This window comes from Hippocampus zosterae, chromosome 4 (assembly GCF_025434085.1).
Source record: "Hippocampus zosterae strain Florida chromosome 4, ASM2543408v3, whole genome shotgun sequence".
Taxonomy (NCBI): Eukaryota; Metazoa; Chordata; class Actinopteri; order Syngnathiformes; family Syngnathidae; genus Hippocampus; species Hippocampus zosterae.
The window spans coordinates 20,085,423-20,106,232 of record NC_067454.1 but is presented as its reverse complement, the minus strand read 5'-3'; the positions used below and the strand labels follow the sequence as shown (position 1 = coordinate 20,106,232).

At 42.7% G+C, this 20,810-nt stretch overlaps 2 protein-coding genes across 17 annotated transcripts in view; one reads left to right on the top strand and one right to left on the bottom strand.

Annotated features, from left to right (window-relative positions):
- Window positions 1-4,073, top strand: part of LOC127599366 (zinc finger protein 614-like) — a 150,148-nt gene extending 146,075 nt beyond the window's left edge. Inside the window, exon 3 of the transcript XR_007962091.1 lies at window positions 3,928-4,073. The gene's annotated coding sequence lies outside the window, so the exon portion shown is untranslated. The remainder of the gene's footprint in view (window positions 1-3,927) is intronic.
- Window positions 4,074-4,206: 133 nt separating this feature from the next.
- Window positions 4,207-20,810, bottom strand: part of baz2ba (bromodomain adjacent to zinc finger domain, 2Ba) — a 99,132-nt gene continuing 82,528 nt past the window's right edge. For 11 of the 16 annotated variants that reach the window (XM_052062976.1, XM_052062980.1, XM_052062982.1 and 8 more), the window contains 17 exons: window positions 20,216-20,356; window positions 19,348-19,602; window positions 18,564-18,787; window positions 17,581-17,655; window positions 17,252-17,483; window positions 17,109-17,171; window positions 16,730-16,874; window positions 15,082-15,869; window positions 13,468-13,723; window positions 12,659-12,814; window positions 11,505-11,665; window positions 10,065-10,399; window positions 8,241-8,376; window positions 7,902-8,048; window positions 7,179-7,480; window positions 6,587-6,730; window positions 4,207-5,610 (listed from right to left, as the gene is read on the bottom strand). In XM_052062976.1, the coding sequence (XP_051918936.1) occupies window positions 5,454-5,610; window positions 6,587-6,730; window positions 7,179-7,480; window positions 7,902-8,048; window positions 8,241-8,376; window positions 10,065-10,399; window positions 11,505-11,665; window positions 12,659-12,814; window positions 13,468-13,723; window positions 15,082-15,869; window positions 16,730-16,874; window positions 17,109-17,171; window positions 17,252-17,483; window positions 17,581-17,655; window positions 18,564-18,787; window positions 19,348-19,602; window positions 20,216-20,356 (3,717 nt within the window). In that variant the 3' untranslated portion in view covers window positions 4,207-5,453. The remainder of the gene's footprint in view (window positions 5,611-6,586; window positions 6,731-7,178; window positions 7,481-7,901; window positions 8,049-8,240; window positions 8,377-10,064; window positions 10,400-11,504; window positions 11,666-12,658; window positions 12,815-13,467; window positions 13,724-15,081; window positions 15,870-16,729; window positions 16,875-17,108; window positions 17,172-17,251; window positions 17,484-17,580; window positions 17,656-18,563; window positions 18,788-19,347; window positions 19,603-20,215; window positions 20,357-20,810) is intronic. The other 5 variants (XM_052062984.1, XM_052062987.1, XM_052062990.1 and 2 more) reach the window with 1 other exon arrangement.

Below are 20,810 nucleotides of genomic sequence, written 5' to 3'. Positions count from 1 at the left end.
TCATCTCACCCCTCGGGTGGTGTCCGTCCCTCATTCAGCTTGGGTCCTCTACCAGAGGCCAGGAAGCTTGAGGGTTCTGCGCAGTATCCTTGCTGTTCCCAGCACTGCACATTTCTGGACTGAGATGTCCGATGTTGTTCCCGGGATCTGTTGCAACCACTCATCTAGTTTGGGGGTCACTGCCCCGAGTGCTCCGACCACCACAGGCACGACTGTCACCTTTACCTTCCAGGCTCTCTCCAGCTCCTCTCTGAGCCCTTTGTATTTCTCAAGTTTCTTGTGTTTCTTCTTTCTGATGTTTCCATCACTTGGGACCGCTACATCCATTACAATGGCTTTCCTCTGCCCTTTATCTATGATCGCGATATCTGGTTGGTTCGCCATTACCATCCTGTCAGTCTGGATCTGGAAGTCCCACAGGATCTTCGCTCTGTCATTCTCCACCACCTTCGGAGGTGTTTCCCATTTTGACCTTGGGGTTTCCAGTCCATACTCCGCACAGATGTCTCGGTAGACTATGCCAGCCACCTGGTTATGGCGTTACATGTAGGCTTTCCCTGCCAGCATCTTACACCCTGCAGTTATGTGTTGGATCGTCTCAAATGCCTCTTTGCACAACCTACACCTTGGGTCTTGTCTGGTGTGGTATATCTGGGCCTCGATGGCTCTGGTGCTCAAGGCCTGCTCCTGAGCAGCCAGGATGAGTGCCTCTGTGCTGTCCTTCAGGCCAGCCCTCTCTAGCCACTGATAGGACTTCTTGAGATCAGCCACTTCAGTTATGGTCCGGTGGTACATCCCGTGTAGGGGCTTGTCCTCCCATGATGGTCCCTCTTCCAGCGCCTCATCTTCTGTTCCCCATTGTCTGAGGCATTCTCTGAGTACGTCATCCGTTGGAGCCTTCTCCTTGATGTATTCATGGAGCTTGGATGTTTCATCCTGGACAGTGGCTCTCACACTCACTAGTCCCCGGCCTCCCTCCTTTCGGCTTGCGTACAGTCTCAGGGTGCTGGATTTGGGATGGAACCCTCCATGCATGGTTAGGAGCTTTCGGGTCTTAACGTCCGTGGTCTGAATCTCTTCCTTTGGCCACCTTATTATTCCTGCAGGGTATCTGATCACTGGCAGGGCATAGCTGTTTATTGCTATGCCCTTCGGTTAGCCATTCTGGGTGAGTCCCATCCCTCAGCAGCTGGTTCATTTGTACTGCTAGGCGCTCATGGAGTGCTGTGAGTTTCTTTAGCCAGTAGGTGTGGACCATGTCCGGGCCTGGTGCTGTCCAGTTCTTCATATCTGAGACTCTTTCCTGTATGTCTGCCACTGTTATGGTAACTGGGTTCTGTTCAGGGAGGTTGCTGTGCTCCTCTCTCAGGGTCACCAGCCATTGTGCACTGCTGTTATGTGCAACCTTCTTCTCCCATATGCCTTTCCAGTACCTTTCAGTTTCCAGTCTTGGTGGGTCAGCTCTGTTGTTAGGACCCTGCCACTGAGCGTACACTTTCGCAGGTTGTGTTGCGAACAGGGTATATATATATATACCAATATACCGATAGCGTATGTATGTGTGTATATATATATACACACACACACACACACACACATATACGCTATCGGTTTTGCTAACTTGTCATAATTGGGGATTGGGGGCAACCACTTCTCTGCACATAAAGGTTGCGTCTTGTTGACTTACTGATCATTGTGCTTATAAGAAAAACTGGACCCTGTTATTGCCATGCGAACGTCGTCAACACAGTAATACTGCAATGCAGGGCAGCCCATCAAACCTGGAACACGCACTGTTTGTAGTGCCTCATCCTATGTATGCGCTACCGTGAGGTGCGCCATGAGGTACCATATTGGCCCGCGGTGGAGAGGCGTCGATTGCTGCAATGACAGCACTCACCATCCCTGGCATCAGATACGCTTGCCACCACTTCCAGAGCAGATTGGACACATCGTCCAAGAGTAATCGCGTGTTTCTCTTGAATGATGCAATAAAACATTTGGCACAAACCAGCAACTCAATTGACAGAAATCTCTGAAAGCATTGTATTGTGTCGTCCTTGCCTGGAGGCACAACGTTGATGACCCAATTTTCAATGTGGTTACTGTTGTACTAATATTAATGGTGGTTCTCATCGGCTAGTATTTGCACAGTAGATAAATGGGGTGTCAAACTCATTTTTGTGGTAAGCCGCATCATCGTTATACTGTGCCTCGAAGGGCCGTTATAACCGGTAGTGTGAATCGATGATCCCCTTAAATTACTGCATGTACAAAACGAATTGATACATGTACAATACTGTAGTTTGAAAATCAGAAGCCAGTCAAACATTGTTTATTTTTCAATTAATTTTAAAGGAGGGATTGGTATCAAAAATGCTCACATCTCAGGACAATTTGCAAGAAACATGACGTCATCGCACCTGGTTTGGTTTTGCAGATCACATAAAATGTAGTATTTTGCCTCGGGCCTAGAGTTCGTCACCTTCGATCAAATAATAGTAACACTAATTTTCCTGTATCTTATTTACTGTATCACAGGAACTGTATTTTTAAAACTGAAGCTCATTAGACCTCTTCCGCTCATCGAAGGCACACGAGTGCTTAAGCGTTCATGAGCATCACTTGACAAATATAAAGGTACACATGCATGTTCAATTTAGATTTGTGGAGTTATTACAGCAGTTTGATGTTTTTATATTATTTTCATTTGGGGGGGGTATTCATTTTATTACAAAAATGTTTGGGCCCCAATTTGGTCGGAGTCGGCGGCCCTGCCACAATATGACACTTGACCTGTTGTTTGTAGATAAATGTTAAAATACCAGTTTGGATTTGGGACCACCTTTATGGAAATCTAGGAGTAAAAGACTATGAGAATAAAAAGGTTCAACAGTGTCTTGAACGAGTTCAACATATTTGAAGTTGGAATCGTCTGTTGAATTTACAATCTTTGCTGCCCCCGTCATTTTAAAATGTTGATTCGTGGTAATGGCGGCCCGGTAGTCCAGTGGTTAGCACGTCGGCTTCACAGTGCAGAGGAACCGGGTTCGATTCCAGCTCCGGCCTCTCTATGTGGAGTTTGCATGTTCTCCCCGGGCCTGCGTGGGTTTTCTCCGGGTGCTCCGGTTTCCTCCCACATTCCAAAAACATGTGTGGCAGGCTGATTGAACACTCTAAATCAGGGAACTATGGCCCGCGGGCCGGATACGGCCCGTGGGCACATTTGACCCGGCCCTCTAACCCTCCTGTTGTTCTTGGGTCAAAATGACCCGTCACTGTGTTAAAAACGCCCCCCAAAAAACCCTAAATGATAATTTTTTAACTTGAAATTTTATGACTTTTCCTAGATTGTCCCCACCTGCAGAAAAATTGAAATTTATTCACATTTCCATGGAAGCTGTACAAAAGAAAAAGTACAAAGGTGGTCTTCGGGGCAAAATGACCCATGACGCAAATAGGGTTGAAATCAAAGTCACAAAGTTATTACACACCATAGAATGTTTGTGTTTTAGTTGTGTCTCAGATCAATTAGTAGAACACGTGAACAAGACGGTGGCAGACAAACAAGACAAGATAGGTGGCATTCTCGTAGATGGCAGAACTCTTTTTTTTGGTGGATTTCAAGGGCTATAAAGAGAGTTTTTAGTTATTTATTTCCTGTTTCTTCTGTGAAGAACTCAGAGAGGGTTATTTAGTTATTATTTATTTCATTAATAGTGTTATTTGTTTCCTGACTTTTTTTCTGTAAAGAACCTGGAAAGGGTTATTTGGTTATGTGTGGCTTTCTGGGAAACAACAAATTTTTTAAGCACCCCTACGATCGTTGATGTTACAAACTGACACCGGCCCCGCATCAGAGGAGGGAAAAGTTATGTGGCCCTCACAGGAAAAAGTTTGGGGACCCCTGCTCTAAATTGTCCCTAGGTGTGAGTGTGAGCGTGGATGGTTGTTCGTCTCTGTGTGCCCTGTGATTGGCTGGCAACCGATTCAGGGTGTCCCCCGCCTACTGCCCGGAGACAGCTGGGATAGGCTCCAGCACCCCCCGCAACCCTCGTGAGGATCAAGCGGTTCGGAAGATGAATGAATGAATGATTCGTGGTAATACTAATTTAGGTGTGGAAGAACAATGCACTCATTCACACAATTAGCATCCAGAGATGTGGTCTTGAGCAGAGTATTACTCAAAGAAAACGAGTTCAAGGGTTTTACATTGAAAAACATCCTTTTAATAGGTCCGTGCCACACACTAGTGAAAAATAAAGCTCCTACAAAAGAATGATACTTTTATTCCACATTATCTTAAATAAAGTAACTTCAAGTACTTTTTGACTTGGTACAAAAAAATCTAGCTGCCTCCATCAGGCCACAACACACAGCAAGGTTCAACACAGTGGTTACAAATGGCCTTTAGGTCCTCTGGCAGACGGTGAGGAAATGCGTCACGGAAGCATTGCTCAATGCTTGTTCCTTGTTTTCGTTTCAACGGTGAGGAATGATGTCTGTGTCACTGTCCAACTTTGGAGGCCTTGTTGGATTGAAATCATATTAAAAAAAAAAGACATATCATAAAAACAAAGAACAATTAACATCCCCTACATGCCCCTGTTGGAAGGGTAGGCACTACCAAGATTAAGGATACCACAGTGTTTGCAGAGGATATGTATATACTGTACAAACAATATTTATCATGTTTTCATCACGTTCACTAAAATAGAATGCTACAATCATTCTAAGGCATAAACAATATCTTAATATTCTTAAACCATTTGTACACATCGTTTCAAACAAGACAAAATATTGACATTAATAAACAGTATGTACACATGAATCATCATTTTAATTGTCCCTCTCTGCTGTTGCTGTGAATAAATGCAGTTTGAACAAATGACGACAGTCCTCTGACGTCCAAAGCACTGAACAGTGTAAACAGCTTTTACAGCTTTTTTTTCTTGGCTTTGTTTGATATTTGGGTGAAGAAAAAAAAAATTAGAACACAGACACATTCCTTTTTCGATTCAAAAGTGGTTACGCCGAGTCTTCCTTTTCATAGAAAATGAAGTGGACCTTGATTCATAAATAATTATTACAAAATTAAATACATTCACTATAATACGATTAAATAACAAAAACATCTATTTACAGGTAGTGGAAAGTATTCTAGCGCAGACACATCAGTGAGGATTCATTCAGTGCAGTGTTCTGACACAGGGAGTGGTATTGCACTACAGTACCCCATTTCTCTTGGAGTCTTTGGGGTTTTGGATCCCTGTTGTAATAAATCCAGCGCAGTTCATGTAACAACTCGGATTTCAAGGTGGCATCGATCTCTCCTGCTGGCAAAGCCACATTCTCCCCCCAAGAATGAAATTAAAACCTGCTACCCCGATTTGAAAGTCAAACGTGTTCAATGAGGATGAGGAGAATGATGTTGTTTGTCTTTTAGTCGGAATTTAGTTTGTTTGTTTCAGAAGTTCAGTCCAGCGCTTCTCAAAAAATTTCCTCATGTTATGACCGGCTCGACCAATGTCAGAATTGTCCTCGTTGAACTTTTCGCAGTTGTCAAACACCAAATTGACATCAATGATGAAAGTCTCCAGGTTTTGATATCTACAAACAGACAAGCATAGAACAGTATGAGGCAGGGGGAAAATACAGAACAAGCTCGAAACTTCAATTTCTGTTGAATGCACAACAGCTGATGCGAACATAAAATATTATGGAATTATTGGGACTATTGAAATTTAGACTGGGACTTGATTCACAAAATATAGGAGGAGGTAGTAAATATGTCAAACATGTGATAAAAAAATGTGATAAATAGTTCCTGAGATTTCTTGAATGAGGTCAACATTTAGAAGGTGGAACGCTTCGAATCAGTCAAAAATATAAAAGGGACATATGTATATTATCTTTGAATTTGGGGATTTTATTGTGTACGAATCTGTAACATGTAATAAAAAATACCGTAGATGCGGGATGGTCAACTTAAATGTTTGTGGGCGGGGGCATCATTTTTCATCAGTGGTCCTAGGGACCACGCCAATTCCTAAAGATGCTGTTTTAAATATGGGCGAAATATGTGTGTGTGTGTGTGCACAGATATTTTCTGGCCATACACACACACACACACACACACACACACACGCACACATATCTGCACACAAATCAGAGATGTGGTGGGGGCGGGACGTCGACGTTCTAAAAATGTCTTGATTTGGGAAATGGGGAGAAAAATGAAAATCTGGTAATATGGTAATTCATGTATGGCAAAAGGAAACTCGTTTGTTGAACTTCTTTCACTTAAATGTTTCTTGTGGAAAATCAAATTCTGGATGCTAGAATGCAAATGCAAGAAACACTGTCCAAGCAGAAATGTCCTCAATTTTGTGAATATACCACTTGCTTGAATCAGCTGAAAAATGTGAAAGGAGTGGAAGGACAAAAAAATTGAGCAGAAAAATAAAAACGACTTGTGGTACAAAATAGCAAAGAAATAAGTGAACATATTCATTGGATCTTAACCGGTGGATAATGCGTTGAACAATACAGGAAAACAATTGTGCTAAGCGACGGTTGAACTCACTGGCTGCTCACGAGCTTCTCACGTATGGTGGAGAAATCCATGGGCTTTTTGATGACTTTCTTATAGCCGGGGACTGACTTGAGGTTAACGGGTGTGAGGAAAGGCCAGGCGTCCTGATGTCGCTCCAGCTCCGCAAGGAGAACCCTGGCCAACACCCACTTTGTTACAAGCATGTTACATTTCTATGCCATAGTTGTTTCAGTTTACCATGTGAGCTCTATGCTCACATCTCATTAAAAATCTAAACCCTTTAGCTGTGTTCATGCAAATTCATGAGCATACAGTGATACTCATTTAAGGCAGGTGTCAGCCACATGGTGCCAATGAGCTATGGCCGTTTGCAAACAAACTGGACTTTGTAAGTTTAAAAAATAAAATTGAAAGTGTATTTTAGACTCATGAGAAGAACTGGTGTCAATTAAAAACTGCATGTTGTAGCAAAAGCAATAAACAAAACAAATACTGTATGAAAAATTCAAAGACTATTTTTGGCCAAAGATAATCTAAGTGTCGGAAAATCGAACAGCGCCGCCCAAGAGTTAATTAAAAGAGACATGAACAAAGACTTTAGTAGCAATAATAATGCCCATACCTGCATAAGCCCAAGTCCCTGTTGTTGTCTCGAGCAGTCTTTGCTCTTTTGACACACACGGGGCTTTCCTGATTTGGTCCCGGCAGAGTATTTAAGCTCTCCTCACTTTTCCTATTGCGACTGTTGTCTTTTGAACTTTTCTTGGGCGTGCTGCTGGCGCTGGCCGGGTCATCCTCAGACACCTCCCCGTTTCCGGCATGCTTCCCGTTCTTTTTGGCATCACCGCCTTTCTTCCCTGCTGCCACACTAGATGCTACTGGTTTGCATGGAGGTTTCTTGCTTTTGGGGGTTGGACCACTTGCCTGGAATCGTGTAAAAAGATAAGATATCCTTTATTTGTCCCACACGGGGGAAATTTACAGCCTCCAGCAGCAACACATTTCTGAAGATTGAGTGCCATCTAAACTGCCAGTAGAACACAATACAGCGTGACATTTGTGCACACTAGTAGAGCCACACTGGCATACTAGTTGGACAACAACATGTGATTAATGAAGCAAAATTATTGGCCGGTTAAACTCTGTGCGCCACAAGCACTATTAGAGAAACGTGATATGTTAACCAGTTAAATGTCGTATTTATCCAGCTTGAGGATGGTCTGGTCGGCCGAAAGCGGCACTTCCAGTTGAAACGACTGAAAAGACACAATCGTTCCACCGGTGTGCTAAATTGTGTTTCAAGTGTGGACAAATGCAAGACAGCATTGTGGAGGATGGATGATACCTTAGTGATGCAGGCCGGGCAGTACCAGTCGCCCTCGGGGATGCTGGTGATTTTGGGTTTGTGACAGTAAGTGTGGCAGCCTTTGTCACAGCCGTCACACAGTAGCAGGAGGTCCTCATTGTCTCCCTTCCTGCACATCTGACAGTACTGAACAACAAGTGCATCCATTAAGAGCACACTTTCTGAATTGGTTTGTGCTCTATGTTGGTTGTTGATTCTACAGTAGTCTATCTGCTCCTCATCAGTGGGAATACGTAACAAAATAAATTACCCTACTCGGTTTTTCTCTAGTATTTGTACTTCTTAGTACCGAATGCAAGTACAGGTACTTCTTCTCACCACTTTCATGATGGAACGCTCCCAAGCGATGGACTTCTGTAGCTGCTGGATACACATGGCGAGCTGGGCGGCACTGCGCACTTCAGTCAGGGCCTTCCTCCACACCTTCATACCATGGGCCACTTCCTCTTCGCCACTGTTACCAGATAATAAGTAATGCAGACAATGAGAAAAGCCACACAAAGCAGCACACATGTACTTTGCATAACAAGTATGAACTTATAGAAGAAGGTGGCAAAATATCAGTTCACGACAACAGAGCTCCATCCAGCTGAACAAGCCAAACATTGTGTGCGACACTGGCAAGGTTACACGGACTTTTTCACATCAAGCGACATTCATGCAGAAAAGAGTGAACGGGTAAAACCTGCATAAATGTATGCGGGAGAGTAGTAGACCAAAGCCAAAGTTACTGATGCACAACACCATGCAGATGACTGTGGAAAATACACAATGCCTTCACAGGAAATACCACACCCCCTCGAGAAAAAAAATGCACAAAATTAATGAACGAAAAAAAAAAGTGACAAGCCACCATCAACAATCTGCTGTGAAAGCATCCAAGAATGTGAGGGGCTGTCAAGGACATTGTACGGGATAACCTCTCACACAGAACATTGACATGCACGGGAATGAAACACTCTCATGCCGACTACGTAAATGCATGTTTCAGAATGTTATATGAGCGCGTTTGACGATGATGTGTAACAGAATTTAATGTTTCAATAACGTGCATGTTAGCATTTAGCATGTGTATTGTGTATATAAAGGCGTTTGATTTGTATTTATGTGCGCCGTGTAGAAAGGCTTTTTATTTTTATTTATTTATGTGCGTGTTAGAATGTTTCAATAGAGTTTATGAGAGCTTTGAGTATTGTGCATAAGAGTGGTTTTAGTAGCGTGTGAGAGTCCTACAGTCGTGTTTGTGAGCGTAAAAAAATTCTGAGTGTGAGAGGGTCTGATTAGTGTGTATAAAAGTGTTTTAGTGGTGAGAGTGATTGCAAAAAAACTGTAGTTTGTGTGAGTGTTTCTACAGTGTGTAAGAGTAAAAGTTTCAGGAGTTACATGCAAGCTTTTCAAAGGTGTGGATGACAGCATTTCACTAGTGTAGCCAAGAGTGCATTTGTTGTGTATGTTAGCAAAACAAAATTGGAACAAAATTAGTGGTGTGCCAACATTCAAGTATTGTGTGAGAGTGTTTGAGCAGTGAGTGTGGGAGCCTTTCAGTTTAGTAGCTGTTTGTGAAAAAAAATGTTAATGTGAGAGAATGTTTCAAAAATATGCATGAGAGCATTTTAACAGCATGTTCTTGAAAAAAAAATTGCGATAGTCTTTCAGCTTTCCAGTACTGTGCCTCAAGTGTTCCCGTAGTGTATATGAGAATATTTTAGCAGTCAGCGAAAACATTTCAGCGGGTGTGAGCGGGACAAAAAAAAATAAATTCTGCAGGGTGCATGTAACCGTGTTTCATTGCGTATTAGGTGTTTGAATTGATTGTTTGAATATGCGAGAACAAAAAACAGAAATCAACAATGTGTGCGAGTGTATCAGTACTGCTGCTTATGACAGCATTTCTGGAGAATGTGAGAGCGAAAAAAAATTGAGTCAAAAACATTTCATTAATGACTACTGAAATGACCATTTCAGTAGCGTGCATGAGAGCATTTCACGTAGGTGCGTGTGAGAGGCGGTAGTGACTGACACCCCCGACGGCCCCTCATCCAATACCCTTAACCTTGGAGTCATATGGGAAAGCACACACAGACAGAGGAGAGGGTCTGAACGTGAGAGCGGGGGGTGCTTTCGGTTGGAGAGATGACCTACCCTTCCCTGTCAGCACTAGCGGATGGTGCGGGGGCAGGGACAGTGACCGTACCCACATTATCCAGCCTGATCTGAATGGTGGTACCTAAGGGGCTCCTCAGGTACCTTCTCTCGATGTTGCGCTCCAGATTGGCCAGACGGGTCACTGCTATGTCCAGAGGGTTGTCTGGGTGACGTATCACCCCGCCCTTCTCCCCCCGCTCCTCAGGATGATCCTTGCCGTCCTTGTCTCCCCCGTTTGATGATGAGGACACGGGGCCCGATCTGGTGAGGGGCTTGTGCTCGTAATACACCAGATCTTCCCGCTCAGACTGAGGATCAGGATGGGTCCAGCCCTGGGGGAGGAAATCAGGATGCTCACTACCGAGTCGAAAGGCACCTGGTCACAGCACAAGTCACAACTTTTTTTCATAGTTGAGCTGGTCCTACAACAAATATTTAAGATTTTGTTGCACTAAAAGGCGCAATGACTATCTTTGGCCAAAATGCCATTGTTCTAAGGCAGTGGTGGGCAAACTACGGCCCGCGGGTCGGATCCGGCCCGTTGGTCTTTTTAATCCGGCCCGCCGAAGATTGGTGCACAATTAAGTTTTGATTGAATTCATTTCGTTTGGACTTGTAATGACAGGTATTTCAACACCAGGTGGCGCAGTTACTTCAAGTTGCAGAGCACAGGGAGGGAGGGGAAGACGAAAAAAGAGGGAGAGAGTAAAGACCATGGAAGGGAAAGTGATATGTATCTGATTAAACGAAGTGGGTAACAAAGTACGAAACATTCAGGAGAGGCCTGGAGTCGGAAAGACTCAAATCTATGAGACTTTGAAAAACAAGGAGGCGATTCTTACTCAGTCCGATTCTGGCAATTTCCATGCTCAGAGTGAATTACTTGTGGCTCGAGTGAATGAACATTTCCTAGAATGGTTTGATTGTTATCATGTTAAAAACTTTCCGCAAACTGGACCGCTAATAAGAGCAAATGTGTAGAGCGTGAACAACAGGGGGCTCAGTAAACATCCTTGAGGAGAACCGGTGCCGAGTGTGATGGTGGAGGAGAATGTTACATTATTACTGGCATACAAAGACATTGTGCTATTTTCTTTATTTTCTATTTCTATTTCTAACTTTTGGCCCAGCCCTCCACAATATTTTCTGCTTCTCATTTGCCCCCCCCCCCCCCCGGGAAAATAATTGCCCACCTCTGTTCTAAGGTAAGCTATTTTAAACTAAAAAGAACACTTTTTTTCCTTCGTAGTTAAGAAGTGAAGTTTCAACTCAAAGCGGATCTCGTTTACAGCCTTCAACACAATTGGGGAACGGGATTCGGGGGGCAGTTCCCAGCTCTACTGTTGTTGGTTTTGGTATTCAAATTTATGAGGTTAAAACATGATATTGACCTTTTTCTTTTCTCATGAAGCACATGAACTTTCCATAGCTACATACCTTGACCTGCAGGCTGGCAGCAGTAACCTTCCTTTCCAGTTCCTCCACTTGCTGAAGCACGGCAATGTCCATTTCCATGGCCTGCTCCTCCACGCACCAGCCTCGTACCGACTCCACACTGACCTGGCTCTCCTCTAGCTCCCGAAGCTCGATCATGGCCACTAGATGTATGTCATACGAGGACATCGATCAACACCATGGACCTCCATGATATAAACTTCCTGTTTATTTTTTTATTTTTTTACTGCACTTGTGTGACTTTTTAGTTATTGGTAGGTTTATAATTACCATTACCATTTTCATTAGACGAAAGCATTAATCTAGCAGACTTTTGTTATGGGATGTTGAAAATGTTGCAAATAAAAAGTAGCGGTGTCTTGAGATGAGTTTAACTCATTGACCATGCTCGTTACTCAAAACAATAAATCTCAAATCATCTTTCCTCATTGAAATGAATGGATATGCCATTAATCCATTCCAGCCTCTCCCCCCAAAATCCAAACCTATGGCAAAGTGTTTTTCACTCAGGTAACTGAGAGCACACTAAAATATTAAACTGTTAAAAAAGTCACATCATCATTAAATACTATGAAAAAAACATTTAACAGTTTTTGTCGTACTCTCACTTATGATGCTGATTCTGTTGTGCGCAACTCTTGAACACACAGGGGGCAGTATGACAGGCATATGGGTATATACGCAACTTCTCTTGGATTTTCAGTAAGGCAGTTCGATATTGGCAGAGGATAAAGAATATATGCCTGTGAGTATTGTTACTTGATCTGTGCACTTTGTTTTGTGCAGCACAGTTTACATTCAGACATACAGCAGATGCTGTGCCTATGGCGTTTCCCATTCTCGCATTCAGGTGGTGGAGCCTATGTGATTGTTTGAATACACAATGTGTAATTGTCTTTGAAGTGCTAAATAAAGTTGAGCACAGTGTATTTTTTTGTGTTTAGTTTGACACTAACCTTCAGCACAAGAATAAAAAGAAAAAGATGTCACTCGTACCTCAACTCACCATTTGCACAACATTTAATTCTCTTTGGTTTTATTTGTAAGTTTGACAGTCGCCCTCAACTGGGCGTACCCAAGGAAAAGCTTGAAGCAAGCACATGTTAAAGGGGTGTTCAATCTTTTGACGCACTTACCATCCTTGTGTTTAATGCAGACTTGAGGGATGATCTCAATATATTTTTGCACCTGCCTCTGGAGGCCTTTCTCTCTTATACCTCGGCTGTGGAGAGCAACAACCAGCGCGCGCAGCTCCTCTATGTCAGAGATACGCCACCAACCAGTCAACATGTCTAAAGGATATCAACACAAGTTTTGTGTCAGACCATGTTTATCACGCATCACATTTTCATTCATTTGCATATGCTGTACAGAAAATGTGCCCCTAATCCCTTGTTTGTGTGACTGCAGTTTTTCATACAGAAACCCTTCTCGAGAATTATTACGCATTCAAGGATTTCCCATAATGAGAAGCCACACACAAGTTACGCAATAAGACAATTATCCAAATCAATGCTTTCATAATTGGTCATAATGAAACAAATCCAATTTAACACATTCAGATGCCTCATTCACAATCAAATCAGGTTGTTGTAATCTGTTGTGCTTTATGTTGGATCGTATATTCGAAAGCAGTTTATGATATACGATTATGCATAGAAAGGGACCAAAGTCGCTGCAAATTGGCTGATGATGTCATTATTTGCACTTACTGGCCTTCTCTAGCAAGATGATATGCCGCAGGCAAGACTGCATTAATAGGATGACGTGGAACTTTTAATTATGACATGAGATAGATAACCTGTGACCGGACTTCCCCGAGACAAAACGATTTGCACTTGTGCCTTGACCTGTTCCATGATCCCACATCCTATATTTTAGCTCACCAGAGATTATAGGTCAGTGGCTCTCTTAATATTTTTCTCAGATAGGGTCAGAATCTTACCCTCTGGGATAGGCCGGGGTGTGTGGTGGTCAAGAGATTTCGGAATCTCCACAGTAGGAGGAGAGGGTATGGATGAACTTTTCTCAATGCGAGGTAGAGGTGATTCACTCTTACTGGACACACTTGCTGCCGTGTTGCCCTCAACAGAGTGACCCAACATGGGACTGGGGCTGCTGCACAGAGGCAAGCTGGGACTTATCATGCCACTCGACCAGCTCCCCAAAGACACTCCCAGTAATGAAATGCCCGACTTTGCCTGAAAAAAAAAAAAGATAAGACCGTGGATTTAGCCACACAGAAAGAAAATTCAGGGAACTCCTTTCTGCTTCTTTTTATCAGGATTATCCCCCAAACATTTTAAAGTTCTCTATAATGAGCCAACATGCACTCTTGTAAATTATTGATGCATTCACATTAACACATGGGAAGTTTCCTATTGAGAAACCTGCTGCAATTTTGGAACATACCGGTAATTACAATGTGTTTCAAAGGTGCATCGTAAACTGGAAGAGGTTTCCATGTGTGTGGTGTGGATAAACAGATTTGAAAATTGTTTTCAGATGTTTTTTTTGGACAGCAAATTTTCACTGTGGCTCTATCGCATATAATTCCAATAAGTGAAAAACTATATGGAGGTTTGCTGCACTTGCATGAAATCTGGTTGATTTAGTCAAGATTACACAAAAATATATTTTCATCATTACACCATTGCTGTTTTTTGGGAGTGTGGCCTGGAGGATTGCCTTTTTTTTTCTTTTTTAAGTCTGACGTGTCAGCCAGTGTGTGGACAAGGGCTCTGCGTGGGCATGACCAATGACTGCTATAGAGCAGTGTTTCCCAACCAGTGTGCCGCGGAAACGAATCAAAATTCACGTAATTGGTATGAAAAATATTTATTAACAACAAATAATGTATCTTTGTCAGGTTATCTATGTCAGCAACTTACGGTGACAGCAAGAACAAATAAATGACCTTCTGTTAGATGGTAAAAAGTAAGAAACAAATATATCCTCTTTTTGTGACGATTTTGTTTGTTGGTGTGCCGTGCGATTTTTCAAACTTATAAAAATGTGCCTCGGCTCAATAAAGGTTGGGAATCACTGCTACAGAGCATCTCTTGGTGGCATGGAAAAACCATGATCCATTGAAATATATTGTAGTCACTGAAGCCTTAAACAAATTATTGCTGCTTAAACAGTTATGCGTACGTGTAGGCATTGGAAAGATACTATAAGTAGCATTTTTTTTTTTTGTTGATCGTTGTTCGAGGTATTTGACAGCTTGTGGTTTCAGCGCATTCAGTGGACACGCCCACAGCGTCTGAGAGTGGACAAAGGCTTGTTATTTCCACTATTTTGAAGCCTCATTTTCACTTGGCAATTTGTTTTAATCATTCAAATATGGCAAGTCTGCTAACGACACTCTTCTTGATGGTGTGTCATAATTAAAGACTTATTTTCACTTTACAGGTACTATAGGTTCCCTGTTAAGAGCCACCCTCCAGTTTTGTAAATGTATCTTATTCTTGTTTATTCCTATAAATTCCAGAAGGAATTGTGTAACCCTTCTCTTTACATTAATGTGTTTCGATGCACCTGTGACGAGTGGCCTCACCTGCAGTGCTGAGAGAGGGTAGGTGAGGAGGCCGCCCGAGTGATGCGGGCTGACCGAGGCTGACGCCGCAGAGGGAGTGAGAGGGAGTGCAGGTGACGCTGGAGGAGATCTGGGCTTGCTTGGTGTGGAGAACGCCTGGGGAGTGGCATCAAGCGCCCCGGGCGCGGTCGTCGTCAGGGAAGAAAGGTCGCAGGGGTTGCGAGGGAGCAGGCTGAACCAGTGTCCGCTCCTCTCAGTTAGAACCCGAAGCAGCTGGTCGTTGGGCTGGAGAGAGAGTTGTTGGGATGGTGTTGGGGAAGAGGCCGGAGGAGAGTTGCCCGGGCTTTCACGCAGGGCCGGCAGGCACCGGGCGGATAGGGAGGTTGAGATTGGGCCGGGAACATTTGAAGTGTCATGACCGACTATCACAGCGGTTTTTGCAGCTACCAACTCGGAGGTATTTTGAGAGGGGGAGTATGACGTCACGGTAGTTGTGGCAATAGGAGAACACGTATGGTTGCCATTCTGTCCAACGTGAGGGCTCGCCTGGTCCTCTGCCTTCATCGTTTCTCTGGGGGCATCTGGGCAAATTTGAGACACATAAGCTTGCTGTTGGTAGAAGGTGGTTGGAGAGTCCTTCCGCTCATTTTCTTCCTCCTCTTCCTTCTGTTGTTGCAAGACATGTGGGAGGCCAGAATGTGAGGCGGGTTCGTCCTTCTCCAGTTCAATCTCCTGAGGTTCATCTTTGACTTTGACTTCTTCTGCTGCTCTTCTCCGCCTCTGTCGCTCCTCCTCTAGTTCCTCCGGTGCTGCGTGCAAATAAGACAACAGCTCAAGTCTTGGAATTGTAAATTTACTCTCACGCTACTATGGCCATGTGTCCAACTCACATATTTTTTGGGGAACCAGTTAGCTTTTTCAAAACAAATGCAAAAAAGTTTCCGAAGAGTGGGGATTTTAGCCAGATCATGACATTTTCAACATTGGCTGTTTCTGTAAATCAGCAGTGAAATTGTACCATTTGACTTGATTGTGGCCACTTTTGGACAATTTAACCCCATGAACATTTTTTTCTCTTATTTACAGGATTTTTTTTAAACAGAAACAGTCAGAAATGGGAACATTCACATTTCTAAGTTTCTCCAGTAAAAAAGAAAAAGAAATCCAAAGTCATAATTGTGATACGATCTCATAACGAGGTTGTTTCCTGTAATTATGACGTTTGCTCAACCACCAACTACAAAACCTGGGCTTGGGCCATGTGTAGATGCTGCTGTGGTCCACAGTAATCAAAAAGTGAGCTTTGTGAAAGCATTGTAGTATGGTGTGACAAAATATGGTAAAACAATCTGAAGTGAAATACAATTCCTTTTGGTTTCCATATGTATCTTATTTGTAAGTAATGGTGGTAATGAGAATAAATAATATAATTTCTGGTTGTTTTCCAACCTGCAACATTGTGCAAACAAATTAATTCAAAAGTTAAAAATCTAATAAAAATACCTGAAAATGTATTCACACAGTAGAAGAAAAACGTAAGTGCTGAACTCTGAACTCATGACAAATATCCAAAAATGACCATAAAGAAGCAGGAATTGCAGTAAAACCTGACAAGGCTGCACAAGAAGTGCCATCAGACCAACACTGTCTCTCAGTGTCCTGTAATTACCTTCTCCACTCTCCATGGCTTCAATAAAGACCCCTCCACAGTGGGGAAGTACCCAGTATCGACGGCGGTAACGATCTTGGCCGTACATCATAGAGCGCAGTGAGTGGGATATTTCAAACAGCTTTCTCCTTGTCTGGTGATGTTGCTGCAGTGGGACAGAGCATTCACTGTTTTCTTTTGGCACATATTCCTCAATATTTGCTTTGCTTTGTGTAAGGAAACAGGACATGAGGAGTGAATGTCAGGTTAATGTCACATCAACCAAAGAATTTCTTAACTCGCAAGAAACCGCATAAGAGAATCCACTTGCATAACTTTTTTAAACCAACTTATTTTCCAATTAACAACGAAGGCAGAAAATAAAGAAAAGTAACAATACCTTAGCTAACTTCTCTATCTGCTTTTCTAGCTCCTCCACGCTAGTGGCTTGGTCAACTTCATCCTGACACAACAGAAAACAATTCAGACGTATTCTCCAAAGTTACCAATGCATCTATATACAGATATTCATTTTTTTTTTACCTCATCATATGTTTCCACTTTTTTAATCTTCTTAAAGTCATCTTCATCCTCATCGTCATCGTCGTCAACCGGATCGTCACTGTCGTCGTCGTCGTCGTCGTCATCGTCACTGTCACCACCAAGTTTCCTCTTGCGTTTGACAGCCGAAGACGGCGTACCGAAAGACTGGTTCTCTTCCACACCCACACTGGCCTCCCTCTTCCCAGTGCGTTTGGCATAAATGGTTCTCAATCTGGATTGGAAAATATCGTTTGTGGGTTATAATGTCTATCGTTATCAAACATTATTGTGTAAAGCCCCCAAAATATACACACTATATATAAACTTACTTCTTAAGCTTCCCCTCCATGATAATTTTGTCTTTCCTCATGTTTGCCATCTGCTCCAGGTTCTTATCAATTTCACTGTAAGAAAGGGTGAAATAGATCCATTGGCCGATTTTGTACACACTGCTCACAAAAAGTTCATTAGGCTTTCTCTAACAAGGAGCTGAGGAGCGAAATACGCAACTTCCAGTAGTCAAGAACGTTCATTCCTACACCTTTCGGCGATTCTCTGTATCTCTGTTGCAACAAGGGGCCACTGAGCTTATAGTGTCATAAGTGGTTTGTGAGAGAGACATCACTGGAAATGTTTATGGTTCAAACACCTGTTGTGAATTCTGCTCTTCAGCTCCTTATTGGAGAACAGCAAGTTGTGCAAAAACATTAGCAGAGTTTACAAGGGGCCTGGCATTCCGATTAAATGAAACCTAAATAAACAAAAATGAAAATGCTCCATATAAACACCTCAATTGCAATCAAGCGGCCGAATCCGAATGGACTTTCATTCAAAATCAAAGGTGGTGGGATATTCCTTTTGCCAACGTGAGAAATTCAGTCGCCACAGCCAGGCTGCATCCACTGCGCTGACGTAAATGTGTAGTGACGTTGACGTTTATGCACTTGAAAATGGCAGCGTCCTACCAGAGCTTGTTTTAAACTACTGGTAACTTGTTTTTGTCAAGCTGTTGATTTAATAAACGTGTAAAAACAATCACAACTACTGGGCTAAATATACGAGTGAACTCCATCGTATGATCATCAATCTGCGCAAGTCACACCACTCCTGTGATTTATTGTCACGGCGCATGTATTCGTAAGAGGTCACGTCACATATAAATAGCTCACCAGAGATCTCCAGTCGGAATAATTTCAGTGGCAATGAAACACAGCGACTGAACAGTTGAGTGGGGTGAAATTACATTCACCTGTAAAAGTTGTAGTGCATTTTATGCCGCTCTTGTATTTCACCCTTATGTTGCAACAAATACCTGATAACGACTTTGCTGCAAGCCAGCTCGTTTGCTAGGAATCCCAGGATGGAGGCTTTCTGGGAAGGCGTGTGGGCCTGGAAAGCCTTGGTCTTCAGACTGAGGGCCAGAGGGGCGAGATCGGTATTGGCACAATGGGCCCCCATGTACATCTGCAGCACCTCAGACACATTGTCCCGGTTTATGCCAACGTTGGTCAAATGGTCCCCCAGCATGGTCTTTGTCTAGCAGAGAAATAGAAAATGTTAACATTTTGAATTTGTATGTTTCATTCATACCCAAGGGTGTCAAAATTCTGCGGATTTTCAAAGTCGGTCAACTTTCCATGGAAACTAATGAGAATAGATGGTAAATGGCCAGGAATTCACATCATTCAAGGATGTCTCTTAATAGGAGATTCAAACACAGTTATGGGAAACCTTATAAACAACCACGTTTCATACAAGTACAGTATCCTTAAAAAAAAAACAACAACAACAACAAAAAAAACAGTCACAGTACTGTAATGTGGGAATGTCAAAAGTATTTTGCATGGCTGTCATGACATTTGTAACGATACCTTTCCATTAGTCTCAGTTTTCACTTTTCTCAGCCAATTCCCGTTATTCTAAATAAATTCTCCACATCTTTGAGAAATCTATTGGCTATTTCATGGGGCCTATTTAAAATCTTGGACAAGATACACCTAAGCAGTGTACCATGAACATGTATAACTATGTAGGTTTTTTATATTTGACTTTAACAAAAAAATAGAGAACAAACTCCCCCAAATGAAGTACATTACCTTTTGTCCAGGGGGCAAACCAGGATCACAGACTGCCAGAGACAGTAGTTTGACCAAGAGATCTTGGACTTGACCCATGCTATCGCCCACATTGAGCAAGCCCTCTTGAAGCATACCCAGTGTTGGGACATCAACATTCAAGTCCAGGCCCAAAACTTTTCCAAATCCTCGCAAGAACTGCATCAGCATCAAACAGTCAGACACTGCACGGCCTGGAAGGATTAGCCCGGGAATTCTGGAGAACTCAGGTAGAGCCTGAAGAAGACAATATGGGTAGAATGCTTACTAGAAGTTCAAATTTGGTGTCACCTTCAAGATGTGTCCAATGTGCCTGGTTATTAACTTTAATAGTATGTAGTACTATCAATAGCCACTTGAGGGCGTAGAAATAAAAAATATTACTACTGCAGACTTATTTGGTGTCATCAAGGCCACCAATACTGATTGTCGCACAACAATATTTAACTACCGGTAAACACTTTCAGTTCCTTTTCCATGCACGCATACCGGTAGTATGTTCCAAAATATCTTCATAATGATCTGTATCAAATTGCAAAAAGGTATGATAAATAGTTTTTGTTTTACAGCACTCGTTTTTGGATAAAAATATCAACTACCAAAGAATGTGATGTCCTATTCCATCTAAGACAGCCACATATGCAGTTTTTTTCTTTTATGCTTTAACCATGTTGTTGTGTATTTTGGTCTTTTCAGGAAAAATCTGAAAAAATTCTGAGTAAAGTGGTCAAATGGCAACGTAAAGTTTATCCCAGTCTGTGTGTAAGGGTTAAATGACATCCAGACATCTAGACTAAACAGCATAGCTAGATGTATATAAATAAACAGATCACTTAAGATCTTAAATTACCTTCTGATCCGATAGGCACATGTCTTCATTTGGCTTCTTCAGCTCTCTGGCTATCTCCAACTCCAGCCTGCGTTGCTCCAGCTTGCGCTCTTTGTTGAGACGCTTCTCGTCTCTTTTTTCCTGCCGCAGGCGCTCGCGCTCCTGTGAGGTCCGGAGTTTGCAGACGCATTAGGAGAAAAGGTATTGGTCCAGAATCGTGAATGTGTACCGGTACATTTTTGTATACTAGCTATGTTTGTGTGTGTGCGTGTGAAAGCATATGTGTGTTAGATAAGGGTGTGGAAAATAATCGATATTAATCGATACGTCGATGCGCACGTCCGCGATCCGAGTGCATCGGCTCATTCACTGGGTACGACGCGATTGACGGGTGAAATCGCGATTCATCACGAAGCATTGATGGGTATTGGTGAAATCGCGATTCATCACGATGCATTGATGGGTATCGGTAAAATCCGATTCAATCGCCGTTTTATTCATGTTAAACGTCACATATCTGCCCTTTCCTAGGCGCAATGAATGCACCATCATTGCTTTGCGTTTTGTGTTGAATACGGACGGTAGCCGTGCGTCACATACAGTCCAGTACACAACG